At 41.6% G+C, this 22,115-nt stretch overlaps 1 protein-coding gene across 1 annotated transcript in view; it reads left to right on the forward strand.

The window, feature by feature from the left end:
* The window catches only part of LOC138910520 (uncharacterized), a 53,506-nt gene that overhangs the window by 27,418 nt on the left and 3,973 nt on the right, over window positions 1-22,115 (forward strand). Inside the window, exon 2 of the mRNA XM_070201765.1 lies at window positions 13,494-14,153. Coding sequence (XP_070057866.1) covers window positions 13,494-14,153 — 660 coding nt within the window. The remainder of the gene's footprint in view (window positions 1-13,493; window positions 14,154-22,115) is intronic.

A 22,115-nucleotide genomic window follows, 5' to 3' on the forward strand; every position in this document is an offset into this window, starting at 1 on the left:
GGATTCGGGGACTATAGAGACGAAGCAGATGGTCGACGGTAAATTGAGGTGCCTCAGTGTTATTGACGAAGTGGCGGAGGAGGATCATGATCCTCCAAAAGGATGGGTGAATCTGCCCGAGGTAGACCTCGTACCTTTTGAAAAAATTGAGGACTATGGTATCCACCAGGCCAAGTATGAAGGGGTATGTGTAAACACTTAGATACCGCTCCTCATGTGTGGTGATGTCCTCATCAGGACAAGCTAAGGGACGACCACTTCTTTGCCCTCCCACTTGTAGTCCTCCCAAAACTGTAATGAGCGTGTCCTCAGTGATGGATCATATGCACCTCCACACCTCCTCGCCTCGATCCCCTTGCCTGGAAGCTTTTTCGACCTTGAAGTCATTTTCTATAGAGCAGCCTCTGGGGATAAAATTCTTTAGAGGATGTTCCGGGGCCACTTCAGGTACGGCCACCTCAACATCAGTGGCCAGGTTAGAAGTTGAAGGGACGGTCGGTTGGGGGAACATATTTCGAAGTCTTCGCCATTGAATTCTGGGAAATATGAATATGTGAAGGCGGGTATGAAGATTTGAAGATGAGGATGAAGGTTTGAAAGTCAAACTTGAAGATTCAAGGATAAAGTATAAGGATTTGAAGACGGGAAGATGAAGATATAAGGATATGAAGAACAAACTATGAAGGTTTGAAGGGGTTAAGAGCAAGTGAAAAGTTTGGGGGTAAATTAAGGAGTTCTGGAATTAGAAAGTAAAAAAGTATATAAAAAAAGGACCGAAGCTTTTATAGGGAAGAAGTAATTAATGCGTGACGTTTCGCATTCGAAGACGGTCAACCGGCGGCTGACACGTGTCCGAAGTCAGAACGACGTGAGTGATGGGATATTTCATTGATCAACCCGATTGCGGCGTACTGAGAGAGGAGCCGAGGTCAATTAATCTCGTCTCGTCGCTTCGATAAATCTGCTCTCCGAAAAGTGAGGGGATTATCTGTGTACAGGTAAAATCGAGGATAATGTTATCCCCGACTTTTCGGTAAAGAAACGAGAGGGAAGCATGATCTGACGCAACCTCGAGTAAGGCTGAAGGGTTCCTCATTTCTGAAACCGGAGAGGACGGACTGCACATCCGGGATCGGGTACGGTTGAACACCGGATCCGTGTAGAATGAAGTTTCGGGACCAAGGAAAGAATGAAGCAGTTTAGCACGATGGATAAAGAGCCGTAATATCCATCCTCAACCGGATATTATGGCGCAAATCCTATCCAATAACAACACCAGGTCGACATTTACCAAATAAAGAAGATTTTTACCTATATAGACTTGTAATAGGATTGAAATTCTCCTACTATATAAAAGGCATAACTTTTATATTTTAAACAATTGTGGACACACATATCAAATCAATAAAGTTCATTTTTGTCTTCTAGCCGTTGCTCAAAAGTGTTCTTCAGTTCCCCTTTTCTTTAGTTACAACCGAGCCGATATATCAAAGGCTCAATCGGAGCCAATCTCAGTGTTCAACTCAAAGCCAAGCTCGATTATTCCATTGTGTTTGGTTTGATCGTTTTATCTATGTTTAATTTAATTATTTGTTGTTCTTATATTATTCGTGTTAAATCAAATCACGTATCCTTTAAACCGCGAACAAATTTAATTGTTACTCATTTTTAAGGGTAAACAAACTTAAACGAAGAAGTGAGAATTCATATAACTAACTCCAACTTGCTTGGGACTAAGACATAGTTGTTATTATTATTGTTGTTGTGTATAATAATGTTAAAATTATTTGCACAATCTTATTACTTAAAATCCAACGAAAAATATACGTTTAGGTTAAGCATCGGTTACTCGTAGACAGATGTTATGTTACAGGTTAGAATATTCATCAAATCACAATACTTTGTCGGAGTAAAGCTCATATTCCTATTTCTTGCTCTATGTATTTATACGATTATGCATAAATCTTATTATTTCCATAAATGTCACCTTTTAATTAGGAGAATAAAAAACACGAGGTCAAGAAATAAATTTGCACGGCCACTTTTCTCTTACTTTTTGTTCTTTAAGCCTATAAATCATATGTACGGAGGAAAATTTAAAAACTAATACTCAAACTAAACATATCAAACAACTTTGGCAAACAAAATGAAGTAAACCGAGAATAGATATGATTTTTATTGATGGTAATTGATCAGGTTTCTCAAAATCTCACAATATAGTACGCCAATGTTAAATGGAAAACCAATAAACCATGCTGCTGACCTTAAATGGGAAAAATATTTTCGGCTATCCAATTCTCGTAAGTGTTTGGTTGAGAATGCGTTATTGTTTTTATATCTATTTTCTGTTTTATACGATATTATTTTTTTAATTTTTATTGATGCCACTGATCTAATGTCTATTGTTTATTTTCTTCTTCTTGCGTCGAAAGTCTTTCGAAAATAACCTCTTTACCCTGCCGAAATAAGGGTAAAGTCTGCATATATTTTACCCTACATTTTATTGGTAAAATTTTATTGGGTGATTATTGTTGTTTGGTCCAAAATGTCAGCAGAGATATTGAGTAGAAAGAGAAGGTGGGGGCTTTGGGGTTCGGGAGTTACCAGTACCCACATGGCTTGGGGCTCCACCAGCACATGCATGGATATATGTGAGATAAAGAGATCTTCAACCGAAAAGTAACTGATGAGTTAGGTATTGGTAGTTACCTAGTCCCTTTCTTTACTTTATCAAACCACTACATAAAAACATTTTATATGCCCTGTCTTGTTTATGCTGATATAGCCACTCCTGTTATGTTCCTCGTTAACGAGGAAATTAAAGTATCAATTTTCGATCTATGCTCTCTTGATCGCTAAGTTGTTCTATTAAATTTAGTATGGACAATAAATACTACTATCTCCGTTGTCACGCTATAAAAGTGAGATATTTTAAAGGGTCAATAATTTTATTTATTTTTTCCTGTTAAAGGATGAAATAATATTGTAATATTGTAATATTACTATCTCCGATGAACAACTAACAGACTCACAAAGCATATACGCTTTGTTTCAAATTAGATGAGATACTTTCCTTTTTAGTTTGTTTCAAAATAAATTACACATTTCTAAATTTAGAAATAATTTAACTTTAAACTCTTTATTTTATCAATTTTACCCTTAATAAAAAGTTTTTATAACCACACAAATAACATGACTTCATAAAATTTTTACCCCTTAAATTTTTTAATACCATAAATTTTAAAAAAAAATTATTAAACTTCATATCGAGTCAAACAATCTCGTCTAAATTGAATTTGAAACGGAGGGAATATAGAAGAAGTACCGGAGACTCAGGTAAATTACGTAAACATGTTTGAATCTCCCTGGATGTGATAGTTAAAGTTCTTAGCAATAAACGTGGAGGCATCAACCACTGCTTAGTCTAGTGATTGGTTCCTCTTCTTCCACGCATAACAAAGACACTGATGCGAACATGCATATGTTAGCTATAGTTCTCTATCGTTGGCGGCAGGACAATAAGCTTTATGACAATTAATTTGGATGCATATACGTTATATGTCTATATTAAATCGGTGACATGACTATACATACATGTTATGTCATAATTCTGCTTTGGTCAAAGCCTGCGTTTGAGATATGCAGCTTGTCAACTCAGGGCGGATTTAAGCCTAATTTATGAGGCGCGTCAACCTATGAATTTTCCGCCAAACTAAATATTTTATAAGCATATTTTTTAAAATTGATCTAATATTATATATTGACACCCATGATCCAAAGAGGCTTAATCGTGCATCTGATTAAATGCTAAGTTATTCACCTAGAGGGGTAAAGATCAATTCCCACTTATTACTTTTTTCCTTCCTTTCTTTAATGATGCACCCATATTATAGAAATTCTGGATCCGCCTCTGTGTCAACTCGAGCTTCAGTAAAAGAATTTGCATACACCAAGCTCTCGTTTGGCTATAAATTTTGGCATTTGTTTTTCAAAAAAAAAAAATTAAAACATTGTTTGTTCATGAAATACCATGATTAGTTTTCGAAAAAAAATTTCAAGTTTCCGAAAACATGTTTTGGGCAGTTTTTTGGGTAAAATTTTTTCTTCATTCACGAAACTTCAATTTTTTTTCATATAAAATGCATGTTCAATCACAACTTCAACTTCCAAAAGTTATTTTTCAACACAAATTCAAAAATTCTTTTTTCAAGTTTCAACCAAACATACGTCCAAACGCTAGCTAAGCCATCATATACTATATTTTAAGGGTAATTTTCACGGATGAGCACTCAAATATAAATATCACAAAAAGACACTAAATAATTTTTTTATAAAAGAAAGTCACTCAACTTTGCAATAATTAGTATTATAAGAAGTGGCTTATTTTTTTTCTCCTAGTAACATTTTGTGATACTTTATTAGGCAAAGTTGAGTTACTACTTGGTTACAAAAAATTGTTTAATGACTTTCGTGATATTTCAACAAAATTAAGTGACTTCTTTGTTATAAAAAAAATAGGTTAATGATTTTGGTATAATAAAGTAAATATTTAGTGACCATCCAAAAAATTAACTCTATCTTTTACTACTTAAATTACCTCTAATCATTCAAATGATGCTACTTATTATTAGAGAGAATATTACATACTCTCTTAGTTCCAATTTATGTGAACGTTTTTGGAGTACGAGGGTCAAACTGACTAATTTTTGTTGTACATTCGGACATAAAATTTTTAAATTTTTTGAAATAAAAGTTATATAATTAAAAACTACATAAAAAGGTAAAAAAAAAAAAAAAAAAAATACATCAAACAACCATAAGTTATGACAATAATTAACAATTTCAAAATATTTTTAAAAGTATTTGTAAAACATACGATTAAAAAGAACCTTGTTTGACTCCCCAAGTAATAATATCTCATAAAGTGGAACAGATGGAGTAGTACTTTTTAAAATTATACAGTAATATGAAAAGAAATCATGTTCATTTTTCCATTGCGCTAAATTTACTTAAGTTCATAGGAGTATTGTTTTTAATTATTTATTTACCCAGACTTTCACCTCACGCAATGATAGAAGGTTTAACTTGACCCTACCTTGTGTATTATTTGAACAAGAGAGTAAATTAGAGGGAACATAAAATTAGCCTCCAAAATACATATAAAAAATACAAGAGAAAGAAACTAAAAGGGAGCACCCTACTACAGATAAGCTCTCAAAAATAAAGCGCAGGGGAGTATGCTGAGAGTAGAGCTGTTAAATTTGGCCCAAACGCAAATGACCCGCCCAACCTACCTTAGATTGGGCTAGTTATTGACCTACCTTTTTATTGAACTTAACCCATCTTGACCCAACTCATCTAAACCTATTTAAAGTTGGGCCAATTTTTAGTCTAAATTGATCCATGAGTAATTTTGCCAAAATATCTTATAAATAATTTTTTTTATTTGATATGTTATATATGACTATAACAAAAGAAAAAAGTCTTATTTAGTAATTATACAATTTATAAGAAGACCACACATATTAAGTAAAGTTTGAAAAGAGTCGGGCGGTAGGCTATGACCCGAAGTTTAACCCATCTTGACCCAACTCATCTTAGCCCAAGTAGCTTTTGGGCGAATCATTTGACCCGCATAATTATTGACTCAACTTATTTTAACCCACCCAAAATCGGCCCAACCCATTTGACACCCCTAGTTGAGAGTAATTAATTAATTTGTTAAAGTATGTTCATAATGAGATTACATGCCCACATGCCTGTGGAAGTGAAACACTATCTATTCTAATTTGGTAAGTGGAACTGTAAAAGAAGGATTGTGTTTACCCTAAAAAGCAGATAACAATTAAATTTGTAAGAGTTTTAAGGATATATGGATTTATTCAATACAAACCGTAAAGATTTCTAGATTAAACAAGGAAGAGATATAATTATCAAACCACTTGAAAATAAGGGGGGTGATTCTTTACTCGAGGGCAGCCTAAATAAGGTATCCGTCTTCGATCTCGGGCTTATAATAACGAAACACTAATCAATAACGTAAGAGCTATGAATAATAGAAAAATAATAGTATATTGCTTTGGGATGCGTGTTACACTGTGTTCAATAAATAATCAGACTCCCCTTTATATAGTAGGGGAGTTTTACCCTAAGTACAATTCTATAAAAGGTAAAAATCTCCCGTTTAACTAATTATTGGATTCCCGTCGGTACGTGCCAAGATCCACGCCGTGATACCCGATTGGTCATGAATATTACGGTCTTCCGTTAATCGTGTTCGTTTGCCCAATAATGCTCTCCGAAGTCTTTTGGGATTTGGAACGATCCCGGGGTCATGACCTTGATATACTCGAGGGCGAGCGTCGTGCCCCCGGTTCCTGACCCGATGAGTCCCTTACCTCGATTTCGGCTCCTTGTCATCGTATTCCTTACACGATTTATTTTATCGGGAACCAGGCCATCTTATGGGTCCTGTTTCACTCGTATACAGATAGTCCCCTCATTTCTCGGAGAGTAAGTTTTACGGAAATGGCAAGGAACGACGTGAGTTCTTCGATCTCTTCTTCAACACGTTACGACACAAAACGACAAAGAAACCGAAGCGTCCCGTCAGTCGTGTCATTATGACCTCAAATGAGTGTCAGCAGTCGGTTGGCTGTCCTTGGACGCAAAACGTCGCGGAGCCCCTATAAATATCCCTTCTTTCGTTCACTTTTTACTTTACGTCCAAACTTCTACCCTCGTGCCTTCAGGATTTCATTACCCTTTTTTATACTCTAGCATTTTTACCTCCGTTACTCAAGATTTCTCAATACGTTGCAAAATGTTTACTCATTCTCTACTCAAGTCAACACATCTGAGCTTTCAACTTTCAACCTTTTTCTATCTTTTCAAGTTTTTTCAGATAATAATGGCCAAAACCTCCAAATTTGTTCCCCAAAAGGTCGCTTCTACCTCCCAACCGACTGTCTAAATTAATGAAACCACTCCCTGTGTGGTCGATATCTAGAAGTCCGCCGCTAATATAGTTACGATAAATCGGCTGTTGAACCTCCCTTGAAGATGTTCATTCCCGGGGGTTGTTCGGTCGTTGTCGACTTCAAGGTTGAGAAGCCCTCTTCAGTGTAGGGTCGGCGTGAGGAGGCATCGAGATATATTTTCTCAATCAATGAAGATGACCTCCCCGCGGTCCGAAAGAACTGCAACTGGGCCGACAAGGACATAGTGGTCCCCGACTCCGAGGAGGCCATTATTACCCATATTAAGGGATATCTAAGTGTTGACACTTATCCCTTCACACTGGGCCTGGTAGACCCGGTCATTATAGACTTCTATAAGAGGTACGAGGTATTCCTCAGTCAGATCCACCCATCATTGTGGAGGATCGTAATCCTTCTTCGATTTTGTTGTGAACAACATCGACTCCTGTTGGCTCACCGTCGATCATCTACTCCATCTGTATAGTCCCTGAATCTTCCGAGGGCGACTGATAAAACTTGTGTGTCGGGCTAATAAATCCCCATTCTCAAGTATAGATGAAGACCGGGATTGAGGCTGGCAGGGATGCTTTATCCGGGTGAGAACCTCGGACTTGATTCCGGATGAATTTAGGCCATTCCCCGAGAAGTAGAATGCATCACGTAAGTATAACTTTCCTTTGAATTTTGATTTCATGTTCATCTCTCTTTTCCTCATTGGTATTCGCGGCGGTGCAGCTGTTGCTCGAGTCCCAAATACTATTCCTTGGTTCAAGGAGTGGATCGAAGGCATTGTCTCATAGATGCCCTACTCCGAGCACTCGTGGCGCAAACTCTCGAAGGTCCATTAGGAGGCCCGTTCCCATGGTAAAAATACTTTCCCGAATAAGTTATGTTAGGCTTCTTCTTCTAGCATCACGTTCTTATTTCTTCTATTTCCTTTTTGTAAGTTTGCCTAAGACCGTCGAGCTTAGGCCTCCGGTCGGGGATGAGGACTTGCCCGCTGATTCATTTGCTTCGGGGCATCCCGGATCCACGTCAGGAGAGAAGAAAAGGAAGAGGGACCCGAGTTCCTCGAGCTCGGAGAAAAAGAAACTAAGGAGAAGGTTGGTTCGTAAGCCAAAGGAAAGCTCCATGTAACGACCCGACAGGTCATTTTAAGCATTTGCACTTCTCTCAGTTGTTTGAGGGCATGAGTAGCTCCGTATGATGTATTATGACTTGTATGAATCATCGGCTTTGGTTTACGGGTTATTCAGAATCGATTTGGAAGAATAAATTTTATTGTTGAAACTTTAAGTTGGAAGAGTTGACTAAGTTTAACTTTTGTGAATTTCACCCCGGAATGGAGCTTTGATGGTTCCGTTAGGTCCGGATGGTAATTTTGGACTTAGACGTATGCCCGAATTTGCATTTGGATATTTCTAGAAGGATTCGACACTAATTGGCGAAAGTTGGAAATATGAAGGCTTGAAAAGTTCATAAGTTTGATCGGGAGTTGACTTTAGATATCGGGTTCGGATTATGGTTCCAGGAATTGGAATAGCTTCGTTATGTCATTTCGGACTTGTGTGCAAAATTCGAATTCATTCCGAGTTGATTTTCTATGTTCGGCGCGAGTTTTGGATGTTGAAAGTTTAAAGTTCATTTAAGTTTGATTTGAGGTGTGATTCGTCGTTTCGATGTTGTTATGTGTGATTTGAGGCCTCAATTAGCTCTGCGTTGTGTTATGGAACCTGTTGGTATATTCGGACAAGGTCCCGAAGGGCTCAAGTGAGTTTCAGACGAGGTTCAGATTGTTTGGATCATTTTTGGCTAAAGTTGCTAGTGGCAGGACCTAGTGTGATCGCACATGCGGCTGGTTTGCGCAGGTGCGATGGTCGCAGAAGAGACAAAGGATTCGTAGGAGCAGAAGCAAAACTGGGAGTAGGCGCTCCGCAACTGCGAGAAATGGGCTGCACCTGCGGAAACGCGAAAGCGGTGCCTTGGTCGCAGGGGCGAGGTATGGCACAGGTACGATGGCAGAGCCGCACCTGCGGGCGCGCAGGTGCGAAGTGGTGTTCCGCAGAAGCGATGGCTGCTGAGTTTGGTTTGTTGCAGAAGCGAAGATTGGGCCGCATTTGCGGGTCCGCAGAAGCAGAAATTTGGTTCGCAAATGCGATAACCACTGGGCGGAACCTATATATCGAGGTTTTGGTTCTATTATCATATTTTGAGATTTGGGGCTCGAATGGAGGCGATTTTTGGTGTGATTTTCACCACATGTATTGGGGTAAGTATTCTCTACCCGCTTTTGATTATATTTCGTGATTCTATCTTCGTTTTTGATAATTGGATTATGAATTATGAAGAGAAATTAGGGGTTTTAGCCTAAAGTTTCATAGAGTGAGTTTTTGAGTTTTGAACATCGCTTCAGAGTCGGATTTGGGTGAAACTAGTATGGTTGGACTCATAATTGAATGGGTTGTCCGATTTTATAAGTTTTGTTGAGTTTCGAGGCGCAGGCCCGGGTTGGACTTTTGGGTCGATTTTGGGCTTTTGATTAAAGATTCGACCTTTATTGACTGAGTTTGTTTCCTTTGGCATTAATTGATGTATTTGAGTTTCTTTTGCCTAGTTTCGAGCCCTTCGGAAGTCGGTACGCGCGGGATGGAATTTTTGGAGCATCGCTTGGCTTGCTTGGTATTGGATTTGGATTGTTCGAGGCAAGTAACACTTCTAAACTTGGTGTTGAGGGTATGAATCCCCGAATTAAGTGTTTTGTGATTGATGTTGAGGTGACGCGCATGCTAGGTGACGGGCGTGTGGGCGTGCACCATGTAAATTATGATTTAGTCAATCCCATGGAACTGTGTAGCTATTTTATTTGAACATTTTTACTGTACCCCATGTGTTAGAGCACTTGAGCTCTAATTCATGCTAGAAATCATGTTAGGGCATATGTTGGTACTATTGGGACCCACAGTGATTGTTCTTTGCTGTTGAGTTATTTGCTTAATTGCAGTTATGTGCTCAGTCGCATTCCTTATTTCATATCATATCTTAGTCTTTGTTATCGTATATTGTCACATCTCGTATCATTGATTAGGGATACTTAGCAGGAGTGTTGTGAGCCCGAAAGACTGGAGAGATTGATGACTAAGTGAGGTCGAGGGCCTGTTGTGAGTGATATTTATGGGATCGGGCTGCACGCCGCAGTAGGTTTTATTAATTCATGCCAGGATTTGGCTTATTATAGCGCTTGGGCTGGATCGGCCCCTCCGGAGTCTGCACACCCACAATTGGCGCAATTGCTGGCAATCATTTACATTTGGTCTGGATCTTCCCTGGTTCATTTGCATTGGGTTGGATCTGCCATGGTTTATTTGCATCTGGGTTCATTTGCATTGGGCTAGATTTGCCCTAGTTTATTTGCATCTTTGGGCTGGATATGCCTGGGTTGATATGCATTTAGGTTGGATCTCCCCTGTACAGTACTAAGTGACTGAGTGTGCAGAGTATTGAGCATGATGAGTGAGAATATGAGACAATGAGATTGAGTATTCTGAGAGCGTGAGTACATGAGTTCATCGTTGAGATGCATTGCATTTGACATGCGTACTTGAGATATAGGTATAGAGATGCATTTCCTCATGCTACCCGATTTTGGTGACATTCATGATTTCACCTGTTTAATGACATGTAGGCATGGCGATGTGTTTTCCTCATGCTATCTGGAAAAAAAGAAACTTCTTGTTTATTGTTGAAAGGCTTTTTGGGAAAAATCATAGTTTTCATACTTATTCATATGCTTTTGGTTTTTCGATGGTAGGCTATAAACTCATATTTTAGTCGCTTGTTGCACTCTAATTTACTGGACTTTATTTGTTTTGAGCTTTAATTGATAGCGTTTTGCACTTATTGTGTGTTTTATGCCTTGTAGGAGTGATTTCGAGCTATGTAGAAGTTATGGAATTAATTCGAGTGATTTGGAGCTTTGAAGTCTGAGTAAAAGCCCAAGGGATTAAGTCGGGATCGTGTTCGGGGGTCGAGGACCAAGTCTGGATGTCAAAACGCAAGCAAAATCCGTACTCTGAGAAATTTGCACTAATGTGACGCACTCTGCGACGCACTGTGCGACGCAGCAATGTCTTTTTGGCTGCCTGACAGAAGTTGAGTGCTCTAGATTTCCCTACTAATTCCCTGCATGGCGCGTTTCCCCATGCGGCATGCCTGTGCAAAGTTACAGAGCCAATGTCCTATTTTGACTAGGAGAAGGTGGTTTCATTTGGCCCCGACCCTACTTGGTATAAATACATGAAAAAATATTATTTTCTAGACTTTTGACACATATTCGACCAAAGGAGGTTAAGGAGGAGTTGGAAGAACACGAGCACAAGGATTTCATCATTCCTCACTCAAGACACGAGTTTGGATTGAATTTATGTTTTCCATTACTTTAAATTTATTTGTGATGAATTGCTCCATATCTATGGAGTAGTTATCTTTAGGGTTTGATGGATATGGTGTATTGAGGTTTGTTTGTGGATTATAACTCTAGTTTTATGTATTGAAGCATTTTGGATGATTTAATTGTTGTATCTATATTCACTTGCTCATGTTATCAAGAGAGGCATAACTTGTGATATCTTTGCATTATATTGTTAGTTGAGTTCATTAATTCTTCTAAGTAATCGAAAGAGGCTAGTTGAATCATTGATTAAACCTAGTTAGGAGAATAATCGAAAGAGATTTTCCTAAAGACCAATCCACCGCGCGTTCATGCATATCTTCACATGCTTAAATTGGTTCATCTCGTGAGGTTAAGACTTAATCGAAAGAGGAGTTTTAGCTAAACGTTTGAACTAATAATTGAGTGAATTCAAAAGACTCACTTGAACATTTGAAGTGCATTGTCTAGAGTTAGATCCCAACAATTATCTTATACCTATCCTATCAATCCCTATTTTCTCCCACTGATAACTTCCTTTCTTATACTTGTTTCAATTGTCATTAGTCAATATCTTTAGATTTCTTAGTTAATTTTAGTTATTAATCATATAAATCTCGATTGTTGATTCTTCTGGATAACAATCAAGCTAAAAACTATGAAAATACTGTTTAACTCCAATCCATGTGGATACGATATTATACTATACTATCTTTGACTAGCGAGCATAATTTAAGTGTCAGTTTTGCGCTCGTCATATTTTCGGTGAAGGATTTGGGATTTACTGTAATACTTGAAAAGCATGCCTATTTTTCCGTAACTTTGAACTAGTTGAGCATCTTACCTCTGAGTTATTTTCACGTACCATTTTATTATTATTGTTATGCTGTTGTTGGTTATTGGAGTTGGACTCTGACCCTTGTCCCAACTCGTCACTACTTTCAACCTAAGGTTAGGTTTGTTACTTATTGAGTACATGGGGTCGGTTGTACTCATACTACACTTCTGCACCTTGCGTGTAGATGTTAGATACTGATGTTGCTGTGCATGGTGGGAGTTGGATCTGAAGATGTACCTGCATTCCGGTCATAGCTGCCACTTGATCTTGGTAGCTTTAGAATTTTAATATGTTCCTTTATAGTTCAAACAGATGATGTACTTTATTTCAGAACAACATTGTAAATTCTAAATTTTAAAAGCTCATGATTTATACTACCAGTCTTTATGGAGTTGTATAAAATTCAGCTATCTCATCGTTGATTCACATCAGTGTTATTATATTATGTTATTTTGTTAATTAGCTTACCTAGCGGGTTGGGTTAGGTGCCATCATGACGGTTTGGATTTTGGGTCGTGACATTCCAGCTCCCGAGTGCCTGGCTTGGACTCACTCTTCCATCTCAGGGACGAGCCTGAGGAGGACGAGCTCTTTGTGGCCCAGAAGCCATCTGTCCCCGAGGAACGGATGGCAGCCGAGGGGGAAACGACAGAGGCTAATCCCCTCAAGTTCATGAGGCTGGTGCCGAAGTGAGGACCGAGATCTCTCGAGACGTCGGCTCTGCTCTGCCTGGTGTTATAGATATTTTAGGATTGCCCTCGTTCACAAATTCTATGTTTAATGAATCCCGGGCAACGAAGGAGCGATCCAATGAATGGATTCATGGAGCGGACGATCCCCTCCGATGCTTCTTTGATGGTGTTGAATCAATAGCCTTGTAAGACTTTACCGGGTTGGGTGACTTAGAGGTGCGGAGGAAAAGTCCATCCTCGGAGGTCGGTGGGCCGAACTCGTACCCGAGGTTGATCAACCGGTTCCCCGCTCCGAGTACAGATCCTGGCTGGAAGCGATCAGTTGTTATCACCATCCCAAAGGATGCCCTAGTTCTTTTCTCCCCTGTCGGGGTAGCTAGCTACCTCCGGTGCCTAGTAAATGAAGAAGACCAAGCAAAAATAAATGAGGTGGATGCTCCATGCTTGTTCAACGAAGCACAACAGACGCTGAACCGGGTAAGGTGTTATCACACTCTTTTATCTTCAAATTCGGGTTTTTGATGACTCTAATGCCTTCTTTTTTTCACATTTTGCAGGCCTCGATGCTCCATTATGAAACCTTTCTCCGGTACCGGGATGATCTTAGCCAACTCGAGGCCGAGGTCAAAGAGATTACTAAGAAGAGGAATATGTATAATCTTCTCAGCGAGCAACGTGAAGGGGAAGTCAAGAATCTCCAGGCTGAGTTGGACACGACTCAGAAAGAACATGCCGACCTAATGGAACAGGTAAAGATCTTTGAAGTTAGTGATGGCAAGTTATGCATAGCGACTAACGGTCAAAACCCGCAGGTCCAGCAGAAGGTTGATCGGGTCGACCAGCTTCGAACCGAGATGGACGAGGTCAAGGCCATGGTCGAGGAGTGGAAGTGCAAAATGGACCAATTGGCTTCGGAAAATGAGACTGCTCGGGAGAACCTGGCCTCGGCGGAAGTCCAACTTCGAGCTGCGATGGAGAAAACTGAGGCCCGGTCCCAAAAAATCGAAAACCTTCAGTCTCAACTAGGCTCGGTCGTTGCTGAACGGGATACCCTTGCCGAAGAGCTTAAAGCAGCCAAGTCAGTGGCGGAAATAACCAGGGCCGATGCTAAAGAGATGGTGGCCCAATACAAAGCTGACGCTGAGGCAGCCCAGGACCGCCTGAAAGTTATTGCTGATTACGTGAAGTGCGAGTCCCAAAGGGAGGCTCTCAAGGAAGTTCATGCCCGGGGTTTCGACTTATCGACCGAGATCAAAAACGTTAAGAGGCTCGAGGCTAAGGCCAAGAAGTTAGCATAACCCGAGGACGAGGAAGTATTTGAGGGTTCTGGCATATTCGAGGGCGGAGAAGACCCCGACGGTCCCGGTGACGAGGCGGGCTCCGGCGAAGATTAGGCTTAGGCGCCTTGTAGATTTTTCTTTGTTTTTGTATTTTTGTATATTTTGTTGAGGCCGTTTGGCCTTTGTAAAAATCTTTATATATATATATATATAAGTCTCTTCTTTTTTCCCTTTGGCAGTTTTCAAGTTTGTTTCTTTTGGCTTTTTCTTTACGATTGCAAAGATTTCAAATGTCTTAGCACGTAGTAATAAGGTCTTGTTGGAGGTTCGAACAAGGCTTATTCTCTATGTGATTTTGTTTAGAAATCTTGGGGGCTTGGTATGACCGAAAACTTTCCCCAAAGTGCTTACTTAGAAGTTTTTAGATTATAATTTTGCCGAGGGTAGCCTTTGAACCGGTTTGGAAATTTTGAAGGCCTTATGTTTTGGTTACGGGTTTCGAACGTCTCCGAGCCTTTTCTAGGATGGCCATAGCCTTTTAAGTTCGGGTATTGCCCAATAGGCTTATTACCCCGGGCTTCAATGCCCGAGCCGCCCGGGCTTGCCCAGGACGACCGTCCCGGGGTGGGGGAGGCCGCAGCTTTTAAATTTTGGGCACTACCTAATAGTTTTTTGTGCCTCCGGGCTTTGACAGCCCGATCCACCTGAGTTTTCCTTGGACGACAGTCCCCGAGTGGGATTGATCTTTTGGATCTGGACAGAGGTGGCCCTTGGCCCCGATGTCCTTAAAGAACAAAATGTAGTAGTTTTTAAGAGATAAAATATGTATCTACAAGGTAGGAACTTTCCTTCATTTCTGCGCGCAACATACAAAATTGTGAATGTGTACAAGCTTCGTGTTATGGCTTAAGTGGTCTATGTGGGCACGGTTTATTTGACCGTTTGGCCCTTACAATAAATCCTATCCACTAAGCCCGGACTGTTGAGTACAAAGTTTCCTTCCTTGCAAAAATCATTATGCGAGGGTGATGGCCCCCAATATTCGAGGCCGATCGTAGAGAGGGATCGGATACTGTTGATGTGATCCTTGACTCTGGTTCATAGCCGGTCTTCAATTCTAAGTTAGCACGATCTACTGTTGCCTCGTTAAAAACCTTACCGAAAAACCCATTTGGGACAAAACCGGTTCAAGGAAAAAAGAGTGCAACGCGTACTTTCAGTCCTAATAACTGCATCATTCTTTGGCCGTTGCCTGCAAGTGTTAGTTCAATTTGTAATATATGTAAAGAAAAAGAATGAATGGGGTCGTACCTTAGCAGTAGTACCGTTTTAAGTGGGTCACGTTCCAGTTAATCGGTAGTCGCTCACCGTTCCCTGCTTCAAGTTTGTATGATGCTTTGCCAGTGATCTCGATAATTAGATATGGACCTTCCCAATTCGGTCCTAGCTTGCCTTCGTTCGGGTTCCAGGTGTTTAGTGTCACTTTTCTTAACATCAAGTCCCTGATATTGAAGTGGGCTCTCCGGTGGTAATACCTTTCGATCCGTTGTTTTTGGGCGGCCAGCCGGACGAGGGCGGCCTCGCGCCTCTTGTCCAACAGTTCCAGGCTCGTTCTCATGGCCTCATCGTTTGACTCTTCGATCATGTATAGGAACCTGAGACTCGATTCCCCTACTTCGACCGGTATTAGCGCTTCGGCACCATAGACCAACAAGAACGGGATGGCCCCGGTACTAGATTTTGAGGTCGTTCGATATGCCCATAGGACTTCAGGCAAAATTTCTTTCCATTTCCCTTTGGCGTCAGCCAACCTCTTCTTAAGATTTTGGACTATGGTTTTGTTCGTAGACTCTGCCTGCCCGTTCCCACTAGGGTGGTAGGGTGTCGATAGGATCCTTTTGATCTTATGGTCCTCGAAAAATTTACTCACTTTACTGCCGATGAACTGCTTCCCACTGTCGCACATGATCTCGGCCAGCATTCTGAAGCGGCATATTATGTAGTCCCAAATAAAGTCAATAACTTCTTTCTCCCTGACTTTCTCAAATGTCTGGGCTTCCACCCATTTAGAAAAATAGTCTGTCATAAATAATATAAATTGAGCCTTACCGGGTGCCCATGGCATGGGGCCAACGATGTCCATTCCCCATTTCATGAATGGCCATGGTGACAGGACCGAATGTAGCAGCTCCCCGGGTAGATGAATCATCGGTGCATGTCTCTGACATCCGCCGTATTTTTGCACGAACTCCTTTGCGTCTTTTTCCATGTCGATCCAGTAGTATCTGGCTCTGAGTATCTTACGAACTAACGATTTGGCACCTGAATGATTCCCGCAGGTGCCTTCGTGAACTTCCCTCAAAATATACTCGGTATCTCCCGGTATCAGACATATGGCTAGTGGGCCATCGAATGTTCTCCTGAATAGGGTGTTGTCTTCGGACAAGCTGAACCTAGCCACCTTCGTGTGCAGAGCTATCGATTCTTTAGGATCTTAGGGCAGTTTCCAGTCTTTAGATAATCTATATACTTGTTTCTCCAGTCCCAGGTTAAGCTTGTCGAGTTTATCTCGGCATGGCCTTCTTCCACTACCGATTTCATGAGTTGTACGACTGTTCCCGAGTTAAATTTATCGTCATCAACCGACGATCCTAAGTTGTCAAGAGCATCGTCTTCGTTGTTTTGATCTTGAGGTACATGTTGCAAAGTCCATTCCTTGAATCGATGTAACATCACATGTAGTTTATCCAAGTACCTTCGCATTCGTTCCTCTTTGACTTCGAATGTTCCATTGACTTGGTTCACCATAAGGAGGGAATCACACTTAGCTTCAATCACCTCAGCCCCCATGCTTTTAGCCAGTTCGAGACCTGTAATCATGGCCTCATACTCGGCCTCGTTGTTATTCAATTTTACAGTTCTAATAGATTGCCTAACTACATTACCCGTCAGTGGCTTCAACACGATGCCTAGGCTGGACCCCTTTTCATTCGAGACACCATCCGTAAAGAGGGTCCAAATTTCGGAGGAGGTCCCCGAGTTCAACAACAATTCATTCTCAACCTCGGGTATTAGTGTTGGCGTGAAGTCGGCCACGAAGTCTGCCAAAATTTGAGATTTGATGGTGGTTCGGGGTCGATATTCGATATCGTACCCGTTGATTTCCACGGCCCATTTGGCCAATCGTCCCGAGAGTTCGGGCTTATGAATTATGTTCCTCAACGGGTAAGTAGTCACGACACATATGGGATGGCATTGAAAATACGGTTTTAACTTCCTAGAGGCGCTTAGCAAAGCGAGCGCCAATTTTTTCAGGTGAGGATACCTAGTTTCGGCCTCGCCTAGAGTCCTGCTAACATAGTAGATAGGAAATTGCGTATCTTCTTCTTCCCGGACTAGAAATCCACTTACCGTTATCTCGGATACTACTAAGTACAGGTACAACTATTTATCTACCTTTGGAGTATGAAGTAAAGGCCGGCTCGAAAGGTACCGCTTAAGTTCTTTCAAGGCTTGTTGACACTCCGAGGTCCATGAGAAATTCTTCTTCTTCTTCAATAACGAGAATAACCGCTGGCTCTTGTCAGAGGACCTTAAAATGAATCGGCCCAAAGCAGCTACGCTCTTGGTTAACCTTTGAACGGCCTTGACATTGTCCACCACGGTAATGTCCTCTATGGTCTTGATTTTCTCGGGGTTGATCTCGATTCCCCGGTTAGACACCATGAATCTGAGAAATTTCCCGGACCCGACTCCGAATGCGCATTTCTCCAGGTTCAGCTTCATATTGTATTTCTTCAATATGTTGAAGGTTTCCTGCAAATACTTCAAATGGTCCTCTGCTCGCAAGGACTTAACTAACATATTGTCAATGTAAACCTCCATTGATTTTCCTATTTGTTATTCGAACATCCGATTTACTAGGCATTGGTAAGTGGCACCGGTATTTTTTAGTCCAAATGGCATCACATTATAGTAGTAGGTGATGTACTTAGTGATGAACGACATTGTTTCCTGATCGCTCGGGTCCATCCGAATTTGGTTGTACCCGGAATAGGCATCGAGAAAACTGAGGATCTCATGGTCGGCCGTCGCATCGATCATGCGATCGATGTTGGGCAAAGGGAAAGAGTCCTTGGGGCATGCCTTATTCAAGTCTTTGTAATCTATACACATTCTTAATTTATTCCCTTTTTTAGGGACTACCACTATGTTTGCTAACAAATCCGGGTATTTAACCTCCCGAATGGACCCTATTTTAAGAAGTTTTGATACCTCGTGTTTGATGAATGCATGCTTGACTTCGGGCTGAGGCCTCCTTTTCTGTTTGACCGGGTGAAACTTTGGATCCAGGCTCAGCTTATGAGTAGTTATTTCCGGCGATATCCCTGTCATGTCGAGGTGGGACCAAGAGAAAGAATCTATGTTATCCATAAGGAATTTAATGAGTTTTTTTCTGAGCTCGGGATTTAACCCCGTGCCCAGGTATACCTTACGATCGGGCAGGTGCTCGACCAATATGACTTGCTCTAGTTCTTCGACCGTTGATTTGGTGGCGTCGGAATATCGGGGACTATGAAGAACCTGGGAACTACATAGTCATTGTCCTCACCCTTCCTCTGCTTCTCCGGTTCGGTCGGAGCCGGTGTCGGTGATTGCTATTTGGTTTCTACCTTGGCGACCGAACTCGGATCCTTTGGCGTCGAAGGTGCGGATATCGGGACCATCTCGTCGAACGCAAAAATCTCCTTTGTGACCGGTTGTTCTCTGTAAATTGTTTTAATCCCTCCTGGCATTGGGAATTTCAACACCTGGTGCATTGTCGAGGGCACTTCTCTCATGTTGTGAATCCACGGCCTCCCGAACAGAGCGTTGTATCTCATATCTCCTTCGATCACATAGAAATTTGCTTCCTGAATAGTTCCGGTGGTGTTCACTGGTAGTGTTATCTCTCTTTTAGTGGTCTCACATGCCATGTTGAATCCGTTTATAACTCGGACAGCAGGCACAATTTGTTCTCGTAGACCCAGCTGCTCTACAACTTTCGATCTGATGATATTGGTCGGGTTACCTGGATCAATTAACACACGCTTAACTCGAGATTTATTTATGAGTACAGATATTACCAGTTCATCGTTGTGTGGCTACATGATGCCTTTAGCGTTCTCGTCGTTGAAAGATAAGGTTCCTTCTGGAACGTAATCTCGAGTCTGTTTTTCTCTAGTGATGGACACTTTGGTGCGCTTTAACATCGGCCCCTGGGGGACGTCGACACCACCGAAGATCATGTTAATGACGTGCTGAGGTTCCTCCTGCTCGATCTGCTTATTAGAGTCCCCTATTCCTGAAATGGTTTTTGGTTCGATTGCTTAGAAACTCTCGGAGATGTTCTCTGTTGAATAACCGGGCTACTTCCTCTCTCAATTGTCAGCAATCTTCTGTTCCGTGGCCATGAGTGCCGTGATACCTACATATTAGGTTGGAGTCCCTTTGGGTTGGATCGGACTGTAGAGGTCGAGGCCACTTAGTGTTTTTGATGTGTTCGATGGCAGATACGATGGCATTAGCATCGACGTTGAAGTTGTACTCCGATAACTTTGGCGCTTCCTTAGGCCCGATGGGCCTGTCGAAACTGCTTTTGCTCATGAGTCCCCGATTATTTTGACCTCGATCGCTTCTCCTTTCACTTCTCACAGGGTTTCGTCCAGACCCTTTACCTATTCGGTCCCCATTGTATGGTTGATACCAATCCCTATTTGATCTCGGTTCATGAGCAATGTCTCTCTTGGGTTTGTCGATAGCTCTGACGGGATAAATGGACCCGGAAATGGCCCCAAGCTGATCATCTACGACCCTAATTTTTGATTGATACCGGTTATGTACGTTAGCCCAAGTTACAATTGGATATTCTACAAGATTTTGCTTCAACTACTGTGAAGCCAATGAGCTTCGAGTATTGAGTCCTTGGGTGAAGGCCTAAATGGCCCAATCATCCGCGACCGGAGGCAGGTCCATTCGTTCCATTTGAAACCGAGACACGAATTCCTTGAGCATCTCATTATCTCTCTGTTTCACTTTGAAAAGGTCAGACTTCCTGGTCTCTACCTTGATGGTCCCGGTGTGTACTTTCAAGAAGGAGTCTGCAAGCATTGCAAACGAGTCAATAGAATTATGGGGTAAGTTGTGATACCATATCATAGCTCCCTTCAACAAAGTTTCCCCGAATTATTTCAGCAGGACAGACTCGATATCATCATCCTATAAGTCGTTCCCTTTGATGATGCACGTGTAGGAGGTCACATGCTCATTTGGGTCGGTTGTTTTATTGTACTTAGGAATCTCGGGCATTCGAAACTTCTTCGGGATTAGCTTCGGAGCTGCGCTTCGAGGAAAAGGTTTTTGAACAAACTTCTTGGAACCCAGGACCTTCAATATCGGTGGTGCTCCTAGGATTTGGTCGACCCTGGAATTGTAGGTTTCCACCTTTTTGTCATTGGTTTCGATTTTCTTTTCTCCCGATTCTACCCGTTTTGTCAGTTCCTCGAGCATTTTTATGATCTCGGGGTTAGTCCCGGGTTCAGCATCACTCGGCCTCTCCGTGACTGGTTCGTTTCTACGTGCGATTTCCTGGGGCGGCTCGGGCTCAACCTTGCTGGGGGCGCGACTCTGGTTCTGCAGCTGGGCTATCGCTGCCTGTTGAGCCTGTAGAATTTCGAAGATCACTCGTAAGTTGATCCCATCTCTTTTACCATCGTGTGTATTTTGGGCTACCGATCGGACTTTCCCGCGAACGCTGTTCTCAGGATCGATAGGCAAATTCGCATTGATGGCCACATGTGAGTTAGCGTCGATTGGGTCTACGGCCGGAACTCCGTTGGGATTGACAGGGGGCACCTCGTTACTGGGTACCATATCATTGTTCTCGCCATGATGACCGGACTCAGTATCTACGTTTAGAGGGGCAGATTGGGAGTTCGACATTTTGAACTTTGACTTGAAATTAAATACACTTCAAAGCACAAGTGTAAAATAGGGTGCGTTATGAAAATTTGTATCAAATTGCCACTATTATCCTTAGCCCCACGGTGGGAGCCAAACTGTTTACTTTAAAAAATGGATAACAATTAAATTTGTAAGTGGTTTTAAGGATACGTGGATTTATTCAATACAAACGGTAAAGATTGCTAGAATAAACAAGCAAGAGATGTAATTATCAAACCGCTTGAAAATAAGGGGGGATGATTCTGGACTCGAGGGAAGCCTCAACAAGGTATCCGTTTTCGATCCTGAGCTTATAATAACGAAACACTAATCAACAACGTAAGAGCTATGAATAATAGAAAAATAATAGTATATTGCTTTGGGATGCGTATTACAATATGTTCAATGAATAATCACACTCTCCTTTATATAGTATGGGAGTTTTACCCTAAGTACAATTCTATAAAAGGTAAAAATCTCTCGTTTAACTGATTACTGGATTCCCGTGGGTACGTGCTGAAATCCGTGCATGATACCCAGTTGGTCACGGATATTACGGCCTTCCGTTAATCGTGTTCGATTGCCCAATAATGCTCTCCGAAGTCATTTTGGGATTTGGACCGATCCCGGGGTCATGACCTCGAAATACTTGAGGGCAGGCGTCGTGCTCCCGGTGCCTGACTCGATGAGTCCCTTACCTCGATTCCGGTTCCTTATCATCGTGTTCCTTACTCGATTTATTTTATCGGGAACCGGGCCGGCTTATGGATCCGATTTCACCCGTATACAGATTGCAAGAAAGGAATCGCGTAGTCACGGGACACAGATTTAGGTAGACACGATAACGCCACAAGCAGCAGATTTCATTTGGTTTTATTGCATGTTCTGGTCTGCAGTATGCAGTAAATGTTGGCAGTT

The sequence above is a fragment of the Nicotiana tomentosiformis genome, chromosome 1, assembly GCF_000390325.3.
Source record: "Nicotiana tomentosiformis chromosome 1, ASM39032v3, whole genome shotgun sequence".
NCBI lineage: Eukaryota > Viridiplantae > Streptophyta > Magnoliopsida > Solanales > Solanaceae > Nicotiana > Nicotiana tomentosiformis.